The sequence below is a fragment of the Aspergillus novofumigatus genome, assembly GCF_002847465.1.
Source record: "Aspergillus novofumigatus IBT 16806 chromosome Unknown P174scaffold_5, whole genome shotgun sequence".
Lineage (NCBI taxonomy): Eukaryota > Fungi > Ascomycota > Eurotiomycetes > Eurotiales > Aspergillaceae > Aspergillus > Aspergillus novofumigatus.
Window position 1 is genome coordinate 2,254,441 of NW_020194278.1, and position 18,795 is coordinate 2,273,235.

Below are 18,795 nucleotides of genomic sequence, written 5' to 3' on the forward strand. Positions count from 1 at the left end.
ATGGGGAAGCCACGGGAAAAGGATCTTGCGCCTATTGGTTGTTGCTCGGGTTGCCGGTAAAAGCCGCTAAATCGCGTGACGTTGTTTTGATGCCTTAGGTTTCGATTCCTCCTTCGGTACCTGACTTGCACTTATATCAGGGGTAGTTCCTCTGACCTCGTGATTGTTTAGCCTCAACGCAGTAACGCAGAGGATCCAGCAGTTGAAGTCCAAGTACTTCATGAATAAAAAGTGTGCATCCCTTGCTTGACGCATTGAACGGATCAGGGCTCCCTGGCCGCGCTTACAAACTCCGGGCTTGAAAGAAAACCAAGAATTGAAGATAAGATTTCATAAAGGGACATAAATCGACATATATCGCAACGCCGTAAGACTAGTGATTTGACTCTTTGTCGGTCAGGGAAACAGAAAGGACTTCCCAGAAGCTCAAAGAAAGTGATGATAGCTTTACATATGCTGCAAAACTCTGCTTTTGCAATCCTAGGAGTACTTCCGTTTAATAATCTATACATGTCTATGCCCAGAAAATTTTGTGATGACCGACTTGCGTGAACCAAAACTGAAAGAACCATTTACTCAACGTGCTCATACTTGGCAGCGTGGATCGCGATAGCTCTGGAAATTAGTGTATCAGCATCGGAGAAGCGTTGGCCAAATATGAGTTGGAGCTCTTACCTTCCACTAGGGTCGGTCTGTTTCGACCATGTCGGTGTCCAACGCTCGACGGTGGATGCGCAAGTTGGGGGGAAGTGCTCGTCAAACATCATGCGATACCAGTACCTGAAAATTGTTGTTAGACATATGTCATAACCCAGGCTTCTGAGATAGGTGGAACTTACGCTTCCTTGGTGTCAGGGATATCGTTACCCCATTCCGGCCTGGGGTTCTTCATCATCTCATCCGTAATCTGCTTTTCGGCCTGATCCTTCAGGCCGTCAATCCAGCTGTAGCCGACACCGTCGCTGAATTGCTCCTTCTGACGCCAGAGGATCTTCTCCGGGAGGTAAGGCTTGGTGTCAGGCTCGTCCGAGGTGTCGAAGGCTTTCCGCAAGATGTACTTCTCAATGCGCTCTTTCGTGATCATCTTCTCCTGAGGGTCGACACCCATGGCCGCCTCGAGGAACTCCTTGTCCAGGAAAGGCACACGAGCCTCGAGTCCCCAAGCAGAGGTGGACTTGTTGGCTCTGAGACAATCCGCCAAGTGCAGGTTCTTGACACGTCTGACAGTCTCCTTGTGGAACTCCTCCTTGTTGGGAGCGGCATGGAAATACAAATAACCACCGAAGATCTCGTCGCTGCCCTCTCCACTGAGGACCATCTTGACGCCCATAGCCTTGATCTTACGGCTGAGCAGGTACATGGGAGTAGAAGCGCGGATAGTCGTCACATCGTAGGTTTCAAGGTGGTAGATGACATCGGAGAGAGCGTCGAGACCTTCCTCAACGGTGAAGGTGAAGGCATGGTGCTTGGTGCCCAGGAATCTGGCCACCTCAAGGGCGGCTTCAGTGTCGGGCGCGCCAGGAAGACCAATAGAGAAGGAGTGCAATTGCTGGAAAGTAGTGACGGTCGACAGCTCGTTAGTATCGTCAATGCCGACCAGATCAGACGCGCCAGTCTGGTCTACAAGAGCGTTCTTGGCCGCTTCTTGCATACGCAGGGTCTCCCGCTGGGCGATGGAGGCCACTAAGCTGGAATCGAGACCGCCAGACAGCAAAACACCATAAGGCACCTCCGCCATCAAACGCTTGCGCACGGACTTCTCCAGAGATGCACGGATAACCTTGTAGTCAACAGGAGCTGTGGGGACGTTGGTGGGATCCCACCACTTGGGCTGGAAGTAGCGGGTCATCGATTCGGTCTTGGAGTCGTACACATGGCCAGGGGGGAAAGCCTCAATCTTGTCGCATACAGGGTGCAAAGACTTCAGCTCGGAGGCGAAGTAAACAGCTCCAGGGGTCTCCGAGGACCATCCGATATAGAAGCTGGTAATACCGATGGGGTCACGAGCGGCGACCACCCGGTCTTCCTTCTTGTCATAAAGAACCCAAGAAAACATGCCATCAAGATGCTTAGGAGCGTCAAGGCCATGTTCCATATACTGAAGCTGATTAGCCTCTGGAAACCGGCAATTGTGTGAGATGTCTCGGGGCATACCAAAGGAATGACCACTTCACAATCTGAATGTGTCTTGAAGTTGTACTGCTTCTTCAGCCCCTTTCTCAAGATCCGGTGGTTGTAGATTTCGCCGTTGACGGCCAGGGCAATGGTGCCATCATCGTTAACGAGGGGTTGCGCTCCGGAGTCTGCTGTGAGTTTAACATGCAAATTCGAAAGCGGGAAGCTTGGCATGAGTACGAACCGACACCGACGATACACAAGCGCTCGTGAGCGAGGACTAGGGTTCAATTAGCATTTCAGCGAGCTTTGATATGAATTGTCAGATGTACGAACTAGTGCCCTCAGAAGACCAGTTACCACCTGTTATCGTGGTTGCGGTTAGCCGGACATTTTTGGAGTCTCCCGAAAGCGAGGTGACTCACTCCAATCGGGACCACGATGGCGCACACTGGCAACGGTCAGTCCCGAATCCGTAGGATGAGATATGAATTGATGCAAGAAACTTACGCTTTGGCCATGCGCAAAGCTGTGGGCTTGAATGTCTGCACATCGGGGTGACTGTCACACAATCAATGGTCAGCGCGGACTCGATCAGACCTGGAGAAGGCCCCCGTCCGATGTGCGGCCGCCCACTAAAATGCGCGGGGCACATGCACAAGGGGCGAAGCTATAATATTGGACATACTGGTGGCAAGCGAAGATTCCACACATGCTGGGCACGAGCAATTGAGAAATCACTCCAGGGAATTAAACAGCAGGATGCTCAAGAAGAAGAGAAGAGTAATTGACCAAGCTAGCCAGATATTCGTGGGGGAGGGAAAGGGAAATTTTAAAGGAAACCTGGAGCCAGACCGGCGGGGCGGAACAATGAGCGAGGGGCGATTTCGGCCACAAATCTTTTGACTCATACTACCGATAAGATAACTGCCCTGGGACTGCCACTGCCGGTACACTAACCACAGTTCGGACTTCTGTGACAGTGTGACTGCTGAGGAAATCTCTTACCACTGCTGTGGAGTCGCAAACTGTCAAGCTGTCGTTTACATGGATGTTCATTGGCCAATGTCTTCATGCTCTCGTCTTTCTTCTAACTACTACCATGATATATATCCCATCACCGTAGTTGCTTTCCACATCCATCTTCTGCGGACGCTCACCAACAGAACAGATGAAATTACGCGATAGAATGGGTGGGACTGATTTGCCAAGGATCTCTGGGCAATTCTGAAGATAAGGACAAGACTTTGCTTGACTCCGCTCGCCGGATTGCCCGCCACAACAGAGGTGACTTTCTCTTACGACCAAGAGTGGAATTGACTGCGCAAAGGGTGTACAAAGCAGTATTGATCACCTGGTGTTTCCGCAGCCGAAGCGAGCCTCTTAACAAAAAAAAAAGTGTACGTCGATCTGTGTGACAGCCACTTCTTCAATGCTCGGACATGGCGGGGGCCGGGCTCTGACCGGCTCTGTGCAATTGCCTAGTGGGAATGAAATCAGCTTGATATCTCACGGGTTATCATTGTCACAGGGTGAATACCTCTGAATGCAGAGAATGTGTTTAGCGACTTTGCAAGCCATGCTGGGAGGAATTTTCGAGGCGGCTATAGCGGGAATAGATGCTTTTTCACCAGAAGGAAACATAGCGCACAGTGTCGAAAGCAGTGCACCACTGGATGACTTATGAGGCCACTATGAGATGTCCTATTTGCTGCGGTACAAGATTGAACAAACCCGTCCTGGAGTTGCGAGCATGTGCCCCGGTCTCTAGATTCGGTGGACGCAGAGCCTTGTATTCTGCCAGAGAGCCGTTGAGACAGTCCGCGACAGAAGCTTTGCATTTCCCCAGATCAGTCAAATGCAGGACTGGCTTACCCATCTATGCTCATGCACTGTCTTCAAATACTTAACAGAATGATGGACTCGTCCGGGCTGTATTCAATTGCCCAGCGAGCTAGAGATAACATGACTTTCATATCTTGCTCAGCGGCAGCATTCTGAAGCCTGTGCCTAGCAAGGGAGAAGAGAAGAAACACTCTGAATAATCTACACTGTTTCTAATCCAGGAAAACCTCATCCATATGTGAACAAATGCAGCATTACCGCAGGGTGTCTCGTCTAGAATCACGCGGTTCGGATGTGTGCTGAGCCGAATGAGAGTTGCCTAATTACTAATGTGTAAGTCCAGCATACCATACCCCCTTAGCTCATACTACGGTAGGTAGATATACTTATGAACCTATATAGGTAGATAGGTTAGGTATAAAATAAGTTATTCACTAGCTAGTTCCTCATGCGTCCTTGTCCTAGACCTTAAGGATTCATTCTATGAAAACTATCCTTCTTCTCCCTGTTGCTCCTACTCTTCCTCGTTCTCGTCATCGCTACAACACTCTAATCCTTGGCCTGACTCTCCCTGTGTGTCCTCGAAATGGTGTCGATGCTATTGCTCACGGCCTGCATGGCCGTTGCCATGCTGACGGTGATCTTGCTCAATGTTGTTTATCAATTATTCTTCCGGCTTTGGAATCGGACAGAACCGCCAATGGTCTTTCATTGGGTCCCATTTCTGGGCAATACCATCAGTTACGGGATTGATCCCTACAAATTCTTTTTTGCCTGCAGAGAAAAGGTGAGTTTCAAAGCTAGCGTTTGACATTTATCCCGGGGTGCATTGCTGAGTATTGCTTTCTCCGGCAGTATGGCGATATCTTTACTTTTATACTATTGGGCCAAAAAACCACCGTCTACCTGGGCGTTCAGGGAAACGAGTTTATTCTCAACGGCAAGCTCAAGGATGTCAATGCGGAGGAGGTCTATAGTCCATTGACAACTCCCGTTTTCGGATCTGATGTGGTGTATGATTGTCCCAACTCCAAACTGATGGAGCAGAAGAAGTTCATCAAGTATGGCTTGACTCAGTCGGCGTTAGAGGCTCATGTGCCACTTATCGAGAAGGAGGTTTTGGACTATCTGCGCAAGTCGCCGAACTTTCAAGGCCCGTCCGGCCAGGTGGATATCTCTGCTGCAATGGCTGAGATTACCATTTTTACTGCTGCTCGAGCCCTCCAAGGCGAGGAGGTTCGTTCCAAACTCACGGCTGAGTTCGCTGACCTCTATCATGATCTGGACAAGGGCTTTACTCCCATCAATTTCATGCTACCATGGGCCCCATTGCCGCATAACAAGAAGCGAGATGCTGCTCATGCGCGCATGAGGTCAATCTATGTTGACATCATCAATCAGCGTCGTCTTGACGGCGACAAGGACTCTCAGAAGTCAGACATGATTTGGAACCTGATGAACAGCACATACAAAAACGGACAGCAGGTGCCTGATAAAGAGATTGCCCACATGATGATAACCCTGTTGATGGCTGGTCAGCATTCGTCTTCGTCCATCAGCGCCTGGATTATGCTGCGACTGGCCTCACAACCACGGGTCCTCGAAGAGCTGTATCAGGAGCAGCTGGCCAATCTTGGCCCCATTGGGCCAGACGGCAGTCTTCCTCCGCTCCAGTACAGGGATCTTGACAAACTTCCCTTCCATCAACATGTTGTTCGTGAAACCTTACGACTTCATTCATCTATTCACTCGCTCATGCGCAAGGTGAAAAGCCCCTTGCCCGTTCCCGGAAGCCCTTACGTGATTCCTCCCGGTCGCGTGCTCCTTGCTTCACCTGGAGTGACAGCCCTCAGCGACGAACACTTTCCCAATGCCGGATGCTGGGATCCCCATCGCTGGGAGAACCAGGCTGCCAAGGAGCAGGAGAACGACGAGGTTGTTGACTACGGTTACGGCGCCGTCTCCAAGGGCACCTCGAGTCCCTATCTTCCGTTTGGTGCCGGTCGACACCGCTGTATCGGCGAGAAATTCGCATATCTCAACATTGGTGTGATTCTGGCGACTATTGTGCGCCACGTACGACTTTTCAACGTGGATGGAAAGAAAGGAGTGCCTGAAACCGACTATTCGTCTCTCTTCTCAGGGCCCATGAAGCCAAGCATCATCGGCTGGGAGAAGCGTTCTAAAGACACATCCACGTGAGAGTGTTGTATTCATGGAGGACAATCAAAGGATTCGGTGCGATCAGAATGGGCTTAGTATGCCTTATTCGGCCCTTCGCGGGACTAATAGATGACAGCGATTAAAATCTTTATTGAACCCCTACCGGCCCTGTACACTTGCCTATGCTCTAGTAAGAGTATCTGTATTTATAGAAATAATTGAATGTATCCCAGCGAGCCGTTCCCTAGAGCCACATGACAGTGCACAGAACTGAAACAGGTGCTCCTATAGCAATGCCATCAAGCCTTGGCCTGGCGCGCAGCACAGACGAGCGAGGAAGATACCTCCCGTGCTAGTCCTCAGGGACACGCCAGACTGAACAGTTCTTTCACCGTATGACTCGCCAATCCTCCCCTCCAACCCATCCAAAGCGTGGCAGCGATCCGAGACTCAGGGATCTCAAACTGACGTAGGTCAAGCAAAAAGCGCAAGGAAAAGAAAATCCCAGGTCCCTTTCTAAATGACGCAGAGAAGCTCGTGCGTAAACCTGTTTTTGATAGTCCTCAAAGCGGCGATTGATCTGTCCACGAGTTGCACGGTGGGAGTGACAAACAGGGCGTCGGAGGCACAATGCCGCGTCCAGTTGTGCTCTTTGGCAGCAGAGCAGAAAGGCTTGCGAACGAAGGATCTGCAGGCCATTGCGCTAGAAACCAAGGAAATCCGAGAACGTGATGTTGAAGGCTGGAGCTGGAGCTGAAGCGATGGGAATCCTGCGACAGTCAAGGTACAGCGTCATCTGATGGAGAGAGTCGGTCACGATTGAGCACGATTAATGAGGTTTCCTGCTTGTGAGTATTCTGAATGACGGCAGGTGTCAAATTAGGACGTCATAGACTGATGCTGGCCTGTTCCAACTTCGCGGTCGATGAACACTCGCGGAGATGCCTCGAGCTTGACGTGTCCAAAAGTTGAATCTGAGTGGGATGAATAGTTCTTAGCACTAGCACGCAGCGACCAGCGTGCCTGCTGGGATCGCATATGCATGCCATACGCGGACGGGGTCATAGTCACACGAGAGGTTCGATGTTCTTCTGCCTTGCAGTAACTGTTCTAGACTCATGAAGCTGTGCCAGCATGACCATGCGCGATCTGATGGGAGATTCCACACATCGTAATGCGTGCTCGGGCTCAAGGTCGTTTGCCACTCGTTCGGCAGCGAGTTGTGGGTGGTTTGATACCTGTAGAACTGTCCGGCCTAGACTGGAGTTTCGAGGCCTGAGGTAGCAGCCTCTTCTGAAGAGGCAAGCAGACTCGAAGGTTCTATCTACTATTCTCCGCTGGACTCCAAATGCTGATTGAGATGGTTGCATCACGTACGGGTTATGATCCGTCTCTCGATGGATCACCCTGACGATCTATTGTAGCCCTAGATACTCTAAATTGGTACGTTCGCCCCAGCGGATGGACTGACCCGGCGTCCGTGTCGAGCTGAAGGGGTGATGATCATCAGCTCACCAATACGGCTGCTGAACCTTGACCAGCTTCATGCCTACCTGGTCTCCCAGGTACACTACTTCCATAGTCCAATGCGCGCCTAGATGAATGATCCACAGTGCCAGGACAGTCCGAACCAGAATAATATGATTATCGGTGCACAAAGCTGGGGATTGTTGCAAGATATAAAAATAGCTAACACAAGTCCTTCATCGCGGAACATGATTAATAAACACGGAAGCACAATTTGGAATCAATATGTAAATTGTGGACTGCTTATTGCACCTGAAAATGAACTTACGATAGATATCAAGGTCCACGATACCTTGCATGAGGCGATTGCCAGTGATCAATACAATTAGCCACCTACCATGGACCCATGGACCTCCACCTTCCCGGTAGGAAGGGTATGTGGGGATTTGGACATGGGCATAGCTCAGGCTAAGGACCATAGTAAGGTTTCGTGTTCAGACTGCGACTGCACGGGCAGAAGCTCAATTGCATGTCGAGTAGCATCCGATCGGAGCTGCAGTAATTGGTGCAACTGATGCATTAAGTCTTGATACAGGACACATTCAATATCTGCAATGTATTCGAATGGCGTCTGTCGTCAGGCCTAGACTTCAGACGGGATCCAAGTATCGAGGGTTCGAGTCTCGAGGAATTATGCATAAGACTGTATAGGGTTGGTCGCGTAGAGGATGGAATATCTATTCATGCCTTGCTCGAGTGGCAACTGGCAATTTGTAACCACCTGCTTTGGTACAGGTTGAATATTCCATAGTAGGCGAGAGGCATAACCATCTCTTGCGCTATCCATCTTCGTCCCACTTAGCTTGAAGCATCAGAAATATTCAAGAAAAGAAAAAAGGCGTTGCTTGAGTAGAGCAAACTGAAACATGGCACGAGCTGATCGTACGTCCGGGTTCCAGCCTCCAGGACAGTAAACATTTGCTGATTATGGTCGTGCTCCCAGAATAAATCGATACATGAAGAGGCTTGCATTTGTCATGCAGGGGCATCCCTGTCTCTCCACACCCTGACAGGGAGACTCTGGGCGCTGGTCTGAATATCTATTGGATCATTGTGATGGGTGAGGAAAACGGGGAGACGTCTGTGTCCGGTTTTACAGTTTTAGCCACAGCGCCAACGACTTCCGGATGAACAATAGTGCCAAGAGACGCGCAAACGGGTTTAGCCTCTGTCTGTCGCACTACCTGTCTAAATCGTGGTGTTGGACTTGCGGCCTCAGGCAAATACCACTCTGGATAATGCAGCATTTGTCGGAGCTCGCCTAGTCCGGGTCGACAGGTAAACATGGACAGTGCACTGATTCAGACCGGAGATTGTTGACTGTTGATTGAATGCTAACATAATGATGGTTGGGTTTGAAACAAACCCCAATTACTTTTTATGACCTGTCAAAGATGGTTTCATTTTAGTTTCGATCAATTCGCCTTTCTGGTAGTGCTTACCTTGGACGTTTACGTTTAACCTGATGTAGTTACACGAATATATGGTACCATATAGTAGTGTACAGTGAGCCAGTCACGGATCGAGCATCTGAACTGGCCTGACTACGTCTCTATCAGATGGTAAATAGAAAGAGTCTTTCGACATCAATGGCTGTAGAGAACAAAAAGCAAAATCGATAAGCCCGTAATTGACGGGGGAGATAGTATGGACTATTTGACTACCACCTTGGAAGGAGGAAGCTAATTCCAGACTGGACGGTTTAACGTTTGAATTAATGGAGTTTGGGTGTGAGCCCGTTGGCCTGGATGAGATCCGATAGACACTTAGACCTCGCACGACGGCCCTTAGTCTCCTTCTAAAAACTCGCTAAACACCACTAAAACTACTACTTCGTATGGTGGTGGTCAATCTGCGAATCCTCGCAAATCACAATACCTTTCTAGTCTATGCCAAATTGCCAATAAGACTGAGGAAAGCTCCCTTTTTGCTGGCTCTTTGACCTTGACGATCATTCTATCTGACGAAATATTTCAGTGAAGTTTCTGAGTAGCGTATCCTAAGGACTTCTGTCGGATAATGGTCGAGTACTTCATGCAAACAAGACCATCCGAAGCCCAAACATCGTGACCTACCAATTTCGTAAATAAGTCAGGCCCACCTTGATCAACTTCAAGCCCACCCGGACAATTTCAGTAGGGGCTCCTAAAGAACATCCGTGAGGTTATCATCGGGGAACCTAAACTTTGCAGGCATACCCATAGTCCCATAACCTTCAAAGAGACTCATGTAGGTACACGTCGAACTCTACGCACTGTACTTCTGAAATTAATCAAGTTGAGATCTGTGAATGGTTCATGCCGGAAAATTGCTCCGCATGAAATTCAATCTGTTGAACTATCAATCACTCATTCGAGCGAACGGAAAGCTACCCCCACGAAAGACACAAGGATCCCTTGATTGTAGATTGGAGTTTGTTTAAGGCCACCAGGATTATGCGAACAACTTAGCAGCTAATTCCTAATCAGTATCTAGTTCTCTCGTGTTTAGGACCTGGATCAACCACGTCCCCATGGCAATCAATCCAACCAGGGGTTTGGTACTTATGTCAGACTCTCTGTTACTGCTCGCTGGGACTGCTGATGAATCAGACCCGGGTCAACTGGTTCTTCCCCAAGAGGTATGTTAGTAGAAGCAGAGAGAACCCTATTCGAACTTCGAAGGCAGGGGATATGTACTGCATATTGCATGGCGCATAGTACCCAAAATCATCAGTGGAGGCGAGCCATGCCCCAGAATGGCAATTCCCCAACTTCTGATGAAACGTGAGCGAGGATCAATCAGAGGCTCAGAGCAAAAGGAGAATTGATGATGAATCTTATTGTCAATCACAAGTCGTTACGCATGGCGGATGGCTTCCAGGATTCGCCTTCCATGGGGATTGAACGTGGGGTAGGCTAGCTGAGAGCCTGAGACCTTAAGAGTCAAGGCTGCGAGCCGGTGAGAGAAGGAGAAAAATTAAAAAGAAAAGGGAAAAAAAGGAGGCGTAAGATCCGTTTGATTCTTCATAGATCCGGGGCCATGAATATGACAGCTCTTATTTCCTTTTTGCCAGGGACCCACTTTTACTGGCTCGGCGTGCATGTCTAGTGGGAGTTATGGATATGGTATGCAGCATTTTCCTGCTTACTGTACGCACTACATACATGGATATTGTAAGACAGGCAGATATACGGTACGGATGTATGTACATGCATAACTATCCTATGGAGACTGATATTATTGATATTTGCTTCCCGTCTTGTCCACTACTGAGGGTTCCTACTCAATACTAATTAAGTTGCCCCGTTTGGCGTATTTCCTTTTCGGTCTTTGCTATCTAGGGATTTGATGGCGAACGCAATATTTAGTGGCTACCCCGTTGCCTCAAGATTTGAGATTCTACCCTTTATCAGTAGGCCTTCATTGATATTCGTGCCATTGGAGTACAATCACAGGTTACTGCTTTGAATCCGATAGATGGTACAGTAGAGAATAAACATAGAAGCAATACCCCTCGGTACTGCGCATTCTATTTCTGTCGGCTATCGAGTCAGAGTGGCGTCCTCAGAATCAACGGTATGCGTGTTCGTTGGAGATGTCATTGATTGAAATGAATTCCAAATCACTTTGTCCAACCTGACTGGGCAACTGTCTTACTTATTGACGTTTTGTGGCTTTACCGGGCTAGTCACCATTACCCTAAGACGGAAGAAGCCCAGAACGTCGGAGCATGAGTCTGACAGCCATCTGATCCTGGTCGCTGGGTTCTGCCCGTGACCCAGGTGGATGGGCCTACCTCGGGCTGGTGGCGATCATCGAATGGCCCTCTCGAGGCTTCGAGGCTTGATCCCTTTAGGGATCTAGGGCTACATGGGTGAGTTATTCGGCCACGCTCGGTTGGGTAGATAGACGTATTCTGCACAGAATTGAGAGTTCTATTGATGAACATGCTCGGTCGTGCCGACACCGACTCTGCTGTATTCGTCGAGCTCAGTAGTTATAGATACGGTATGCACGACGGTAGCATTGCCATGGACGACTTTTATCGCCATCAATGATTGCTCGATTGCCTCCTCGCAGAGTGTCTCAGGTATTTTTGTTCAGCTGTCCCAAGCTCTTCGCTCTTCCAGCAAGCTCAGGGTCCTTGCTTCGTGCTATTTGATTCTGATCATGATTTGTGGAGCCTGAGGCAATGACGACCCGCAATGTGGAGGCTTTGCGTCTGCCTGTGCGTCGGATATTTATCTGTGCCGTCACTAATAGCCCAGTTGATCGCTTATCAGTACTTTTGTCATTCTCACAGTACCAGTGTATCACCACTGCTGCAAGTAGACAGGGAGGATGCATCGACAGCATCTCCAAACTCCAGATCGGGATGAACGCAGACGGAGGCTGTTTCCGATTGCTTCTTCCGCCATGCAGTGGGCCGGGGGCTTCTGGAATGGGGAATCCTCTTCTCCATAGCAAGATCACATCCATTGAGCTGCATCTCTTACCCCAGAAAGAGCAAAAGCAAAGTCGGATGGGCAGTTCCGCAACCGCCACAGAATCTTCAATGATTTCGCTCATGCACACATTACGGGAAACCTTTACTCTGTTTCTCCCGCCCGTACGCACACACTCACACTATCTTCGGGGACTCGATGTTTTGCTTGAAGCTGAAGGAGCCCGAGGGGATAAGGCCATGGCCATTATTGGCTGGATCAAAGTATATTGAAGTATTATGGCAGTAATGCAAGGGGAATCGACGTCTTCTACCCGTGTAGATCGAAAATCCACAGCAGCGGTGACAAATCAAGGGTGTCCGATCCCTATCCAGCTCAAACAGCGTGGTCATTCAAACAGCACGTTGATTCGTCGATCTGCTTTTCTCCTCATATGCCAGTTAGTGTGAGCCACATATGTGAGGTACTTACGCATAGTGCCGTCTGTGCCCTTAGGTTTTGTGACAGAGACAATTCAAACGGGACCACGCTTCCCGAACACTATCTCGATACTATCTAGAACAGCTCCGTACCGCATAGACGATTTACAGTAATTGATTAGTGGATGTCGAAACCAAACTCTGGCGGAATGCCATTCTTACTTCCCCGCCATCATGGGATGGACCTGGAAAGATGCTGCTGTGGCTTGGTGGGCCTCTGCACATCAGTACCAAGGGATTGACCAGGGAGTCATGTCAATGATAATTTTTTATTATTCCTGCCAGTAAGTATGTCATCTTCTAGACCAGACCCATTTTCTATTGCCCACATGCTCTAGATACTAATTCCTAATTCCTAATTCCCTTCCCCATTTCCGAGTTGGGTTGGTCGCAGATCTGCCTGGCTAGCCGATAGTTGATACATCCTCAATCTAGATAGATACACTCGCACTTTGGAGAAGAGATTCAGAGATTCGAGCTCCATTTTACTTGCAGCTCATCCACTGCACGTCTGAGCGCCACCCACTAAGTCGGACTCCTTCTCTTTGTCCTCTCCTTCATCCCTCGTTCGCCGTCCTGCATCCAGATATAAAACATGCAGCGGGTTCGCACCTTATCCACAGAACAAGCAGCTTTGAGTTCTTCATCTCATTCCCATCGCCTCGTGGAATCCCTCGCTTTGCCCCAAGCATCCCCCTTGAGCTATATCTCTCAATTCTTAGACGATTGTCTCACCTGCTTTGCATCAACCTTGTGTCAACAGTACAATACGAGAAGCATTGTTTCTCTACCTTCTACGTTCTCATCTCTTGCTGTTGTCTTTGAGACATACCCACCAAGCAAGGTTACGCACGTACCCGCCATACATACACATACAGAATACCGGTCTGAAGGTCATCTATCACTGTGTCTACACGGTGAGACACACAAACATAACCGTTCCGCTCTCAGCCACCTGCAAAACACACAGCACAGACGGAACCATGATGTTCGAAGACATGGCGTCGACTTGCGACGAGATCTCCCAGCGCCGCGCTTTGCCGTAAGTGATCAATATCTGTCATCGTTCCAAAATGTTGTCCGACTGACATACCCTTCCACCCGTAGCAGCATACGCTCTATCTCGAACAGCTCATCCGGGCCTGTAGATCTGGGCGATGACCGCAAATTACCCCTCTTCCTCGAGCGGAGCCATTGCCTCGGGGACCCTTTAATCCTTTCACTTCCAACATCTTCGCTCCCAGCCCACCCAGCCCACATGACACTTTCCCCACCAAGTCGCCATGGCCAGTTTCAGAGCACATTGTGACTCCTCCCTCTCCCGCCAACTCCGCCGACAGCTCCTGGCCCGACAGCTTGACGCCTCGTAAGGCCTTTGACTGGTCTCAGGAACTCTCTCCAGCCGACTTGTTGAGCTTGATTGCCCCTAAGAACATCAGTCGGAAGCCACCACTGCAGCAATTGTGCGGAAGAAAGCGCAAGGGAAGCATGATCTCCGCCGATGTTGATGATCAGCGAGAGAAGCATCGCATTGCCGAGGGGAACCGACGCAAGAATCTCAGCCAATTGCACCGGGAGCTGGATAGCCGGATTCATGACTTCTTTCTTGAACGGGCAGGATGGAATCCGGCCAAGAGCTTGCCTGAGTCCAAGGAACATATCGTTCAGGGAGCTATCTTCCTCATCGACTTCATGCTGCTGATCATCGTGCACCTGATTCGCCAGGAGAATGAAATGCCTCGACAGCTGTCAGAGAAGCTGCAGCCCCAAATCCGCTGCATGCAACTCCAGCAATTGGTGGCGAACCTGCAGCTGCAGCACCAGACAGCCCAGCAGCAGATCAAGGTTTTGAAGCAGGAGAATCAGCTGCTGGAAGAGCGAAACCAAGCACTTGAGTTTCAGCTCAAGTCATACGAGCACATGTTCCGGTCCCCCAAGAGCGAGCAAACGAGCCCTCGTCCCCTGGCGCAGGTCCCTGAAGCCAAGACTCAAAATGTGCTTCCTGGCTTGCGAGTTCTCTGTGATGGCATCGCCGCCCCGAGCGCCGCTCCCGAGCCCTTACATCCAGGCTCCTCTCACGGGCAGTCCTTCGGACACACCTTTCTCTCAGCCACTCCTCCCATGACAGGACCTTCATCACCGGTATTTCATCACACAACTTATTCGACTGCACATTCGCGGCGCGAATCTCTGATCCCATCACCGTGATGAAGAGAAATGAGTTTATTATGCGGTGACTTCAAAGGTCGTCTTTCTGTCATGAGTTTCCCTGGGTCATAGAATGGTTGTCGTCCTAAACCGGCTTGCTTTTCGATTGTCTATCGCGGTTGAGCGTTTGCATTGTATCAACACCAACTCCCTGAACAGTGATGCGCTGTTCATTCTGCAGTTTCGAACGTTCGACTTCGGTTATCTCTCAACTCATCTCGCGGATTATAGAATATTTATGGTGCATTTGTTGGCGAATATTGGGGAAAACGGGCGCTATATTTGAAAGGAAAAGGAGCTCATGGGTGGGTTGCAGAGTGGGCTATTCGATTCCTTTGTGTATTTCTTTTGTTTGGTTCTGTTTTCCTGTGGAAACTCGGTGTTTGGAATACATGTTGTTTCTGTGCTGGCCTGATGTTGGTTTCCTTCATGCTCCTATATATGCGAAACGTCAGGAGCAGGTTTCGGTTTCTTATCTCTACCACTGTTGAACGTTACGCTATGCTTGAAGGACATAATAAGCTATATACACCAGCAAATATACGATTCATGAATAATAGCCACAAATTCCGAAATTTATCATCTTCGATTGAGTACGCTCCGAAGTGCATGCAAATTCGCAATGCTGAGGCATCTCGATAGATCTCGAGATAGCAAACCTCTCCAGTTGGCGAATGGGATGCGCCTCGACCAACTGCCAAGAACAACCCCTTTTCGCTACGATGGTGGTTGTTGATGAAGATGGTTGAGCACACCACAATATTGACGAAATATGGATAGGAGCGATCAATTCTAGAACTTCGAATTAATGCTACTTTAGAACCATTCTGCAGCGATGATAATGTTGGTGGTAAAAGTTCCACGGTTGACTTGACCACCTAGGTATAGAAAGTGATAATCCAAGGGCGGACTTCTTCTGCGTTCTGGGCTCTGCCATCCCCGTGCCCAGATTGTACTCAGGGAAAACTCCCCGTCCTTCTTCGACGGCTCGCTTTTCCTTCTTCCAAACGGCCTGATTCTCTGGCAGCATCGTCACCCACCTTCGATTTCGCTGGACCTTTGGTTTTTCTTCTTTTCCTTCGTCTTAGATATACATTTCATAATTACATTTGGCTCCATTCACACTCGTTTGTTCTCCTCTCTTGCGGTGCCCTACTGGCCGCACCCTTCCGCCAGACCACCTTTTTCCCCCATCTCGACCGAGCCATTCCTCCCTACTTCGCGATTTATCGCGTTATCGCCTCCTTTCCTCTCGTTCCGGTGCCAGCCAGGCCGACTTGTTGAAAAGTTGCTTCGAATTGTGATTATTCAAGGTATCTTGTAAACAGCTTCGAGGATTTACATCTACCGTGCGGTCGGCTGGTTATCTCCGTTCGGCGTTGAGTGTCCACAACACACCTTCCAGGAATCCTTGCCCTTTCCAGACCGTGACGATTTCCGAGTAATCGAACGGTACCTCGCCAGTCGCAGCGCATTCTCTGGTCATATACTGCAAAGATGCTTCTTCCTAAGGGTGGCGTAACGTGGAAGTCGGCCAAAGCTCGACTCCCTCCCTGGAGGGCCGTCGTTGTTCTCCTTACACGGCCGCGATTCTTGATATCTTTAGCTCTCACAGGCATTTTGATCTTATTATGGCGTGGAATCAGCAAATCAGCATCTGGAATGCAAAAGTGAGTATCCATTCGGTCGTCATGAAAGAAGTGTGGAGTGGTTCTGACAAGGGGTTGGTGTGATCAGTTTCTACTGCTATGGCCCCCCCAAATCTCCAATGGAAATGACCCTCAACGAGATGAACGCATGGATGGCACATACTCAGACTCCTGTGATTTTTAACCACCATGAGCCCTATGTCGTAAACGACAGCAGTATTATCAATGTCGACCTCAACGGCATTCATTCAACCCGTGCAGCTAAGGAGAACAAGGAGCGGGTGCTGATCCTCACTCCTCTGAGAGATGCCGCGCCCCATCTGGAAAAATACTTTGATCTTCTCTACAACATCACTTACCCCCATGAACTCATTGATCTGGCCTTCCTTGTCGGCGACTCTCAGGATGACACGCTCGCCGTTCTCGCCAGGGAGCTGAACCGAATTCAGGATCAAGTGGAAGACAAAATTGCTTTCCGCAGCGCGACAATCATTCAAAAGGAATTTGGAGCTGATACAGGCATGAATGTTGAAGATCGACACTCCTTTGCGGCTCAGGGCCCCCGGCGCAAGGCTATCGCCCGAGCTCGCAATTACCTACTCTACTCCGCTCTGAAGCCTGATCACTCTTGGGTTTACTGGAGAGACGTGGATATCGTTGACAGCCCTCCTACTATTCTGGAAGATTTCATTTCCCACAATAGGGACATCCTTGTTCCTAGTATGTCGAACTCTTCTGTTCCAGTTGCTTTAGCGCTAACGTATGATCTGTTCCAGACATTTGGTTCCATCGTTACAAGGACGGTCGTGATATTGAGGGTCGCTGTATGTGCATGCCCTTTTTTCATGTTTTGGAAGCATTATTTGCTGACAATCGTTAGTTGACTACAATTCGTGGATCGAATCCGACAAAGGCCGCAGATTGAGACAGACTTTGGACCCGGATACTATTCTGGCCGAGGGATACAAAGAATATGATACGGGTCGGGAATACCTCGTTGGAATGGGTGACTGGAGGAAGAACAAGGACGAGGAGGTTGAGCTTGACGGCATCGGTGGTGTCAACATTCTGGTCAAGGCCGACGTTCACCGTTCAGGTTGGTTCATCTTCTGTTATCATCACATACATTTGAGTTCTAACCGTCCATATTATAGGCATCAACTTCCCGCCCTATGCGTTCGAGAACCAGGCTGAAACGGAGGGGTTTGCCCGTATGGCCAAGCGGGCTGGATACGAGGTGTATGGCTTGCCGAACTACATTGTGTGGCACATCGACACCGAAGAGAAGCCCGGCAACCTCGGGGATCGCAAAGCGTACTAAAAATCAACGATATGAGTCAATGGCCTCATCCATGCATTCAGGTTTGCCAAAGTAGACCTGAAAGACCAACTCTCCAATTTACGCTCAATACCCGTTTGTACACCGATATCTGACAAAGTTGCCGTCAGGATGATTGCGTGGAGTTCTCAACCATATTTATCATTGCTGGTTACATTCCCAGCTATTCCTTTCTATGCTCTTGTTTTCTTCAGTGACGTTTTGAAACGGATATCTAATGATATCAATAATTTTCAGTCTTCTTCATGTTGTGTTCTAGGGATTTCTTTATGTGCTGTTTCCTTGGCGCTTCGGGGATGTTGTTCAGCGGTATTTGGAGGACTATAGAGTTGGCTGGTCGACTGATTGATTGGCCTCATAGCCGCCTGAGTTTTGTTCATGATCTTCTGCCATTAGGCAGACGGACTTGACGACCATGATGCTTTTAATCTGGCTTTCTCGTCTCTGGAGTCGCCCCTTATCCTCGTTCACCAGTTCCTGCTTCGAGAGTTCTGTTCCCAGTTGTCTTCTATGTTGGGATCAGACAATGACATCGTTCTCAGACTTGTGTCCGTGGTGTATGCAGAGGTCCATTGAATGGATGCCTGGGAGCATTTGGCAGAGAGACATATTACCGGGCCAGGACGCGTCCAAGGGCGTTGATGTCAAATTGAGATGGACAGGGAGATGGATCGGGCATCGAGGTCGCAACCCTTCATGTACATACATATATATGTACCTACACAAAGTGAATTTCCAACAAGCATACCAAGTCTTCGACATCATTTTAAGCATGTCTGCTGAGCCACAAGAGCTGCTGCTACTTTGCGACAATACCAGATTCGTCCAACCAACAAAGATTATGGCATTGGCCATGTATTTGCATACCGGCTGGCAGTAAATCGCGTTGTTAAGAAGCAAGCATTGCTGACGTCCTCGTCTTCTCGTATGATCATCTTTTCGTATTGTCTTTGTAGACGGTGCAGCAGTAGAACATTCCCCACATTGTGACACGGTCCCTCTGCCCCACGCCGAACCTACCCATCTCGGCTTTGATACGAATT

At 49.2% G+C, this 18,795-nt stretch overlaps 6 protein-coding genes across 6 annotated transcripts; 5 read left to right on the top strand and 1 right to left on the bottom strand.

Moving 5' to 3' along the window:
* Positions 1 to 572: 572 nt before the first annotated feature.
* On the bottom strand, positions 573 to 2,829 carry P174DRAFT_461564 (asparagine synthetase B; the record flags this gene model as incomplete). The annotated part of the gene is made up of 7 exons (XM_024830015.1): positions 573 to 615; positions 676 to 780; positions 840 to 2,098; positions 2,155 to 2,395; position 2,566; positions 2,626 to 2,750; positions 2,804 to 2,829. The coding sequence occupies 7 exons, from the start codon at positions 2,827 to 2,829 to the stop codon at positions 573 to 575; spliced, it is 1,800 nt and encodes a 599-aa protein (XP_024681712.1).
* Positions 2,830 to 4,372: 1,543 nt separating this feature from the next.
* Positions 4,373 to 6,380, top strand: P174DRAFT_513545 (cytochrome P450). Its single transcript, XM_024831989.1, has 2 exons — positions 4,373 to 4,747; positions 4,816 to 6,380. The coding sequence occupies exons 1-2, from the start codon at positions 4,547 to 4,549 to the stop codon at positions 6,160 to 6,162; spliced, it is 1,548 nt and encodes a 515-aa protein (XP_024681713.1). The 5' UTR covers positions 4,373 to 4,546; the 3' UTR covers positions 6,163 to 6,380.
* Positions 6,381 to 13,539: 7,159 nt separating this feature from the next.
* On the top strand, positions 13,540 to 14,764 carry P174DRAFT_461566 (putative HLH DNA binding domain protein; the record flags this gene model as incomplete). Its single annotated transcript, XM_024830016.1, has 3 exons — positions 13,540 to 13,598; positions 13,688 to 13,700; positions 13,748 to 14,764. 3 exons carry the CDS (start codon positions 13,540 to 13,542, stop codon positions 14,762 to 14,764), a joined length of 1,089 nt encoding a protein of 362 aa, XP_024681714.1.
* An 81-nt stretch (positions 14,765 to 14,845) lies between these two features.
* Positions 14,846 to 15,359, top strand: P174DRAFT_221826 (uncharacterized protein). Its single transcript, XM_024821380.1, has one exon. It carries the CDS (start codon positions 14,926 to 14,928, stop codon positions 15,253 to 15,255), a length of 330 nt encoding a protein of 109 aa, XP_024681715.1. The 5' UTR covers positions 14,846 to 14,925; the 3' UTR covers positions 15,256 to 15,359.
* An 816-nt stretch (positions 15,360 to 16,175) lies between these two features.
* P174DRAFT_221834 (ANP1/MMN9/VAN1 family protein) lies at positions 16,176 to 17,951 on the top strand. The gene is made up of 5 exons (XM_024821381.1): positions 16,176 to 16,434; positions 16,502 to 17,133; positions 17,190 to 17,237; positions 17,294 to 17,509; positions 17,568 to 17,951. Exons 1-5 carry the CDS (start codon positions 16,262 to 16,264, stop codon positions 17,732 to 17,734), a joined length of 1,236 nt encoding a protein of 411 aa, XP_024681716.1. The 5' UTR covers positions 16,176 to 16,261; the 3' UTR covers positions 17,735 to 17,951.
* On the top strand, positions 17,760 to 18,673 carry P174DRAFT_221843 (uncharacterized protein). Its single transcript, XM_024821382.1, has one exon. The coding sequence runs from the start codon at positions 18,168 to 18,170 to the stop codon at positions 18,630 to 18,632; it is 465 nt and encodes a 154-aa protein (XP_024681717.1). The 5' UTR covers positions 17,760 to 18,167; the 3' UTR covers positions 18,633 to 18,673.
* Positions 18,674 to 18,795: the final 122 nt, after the last annotated feature.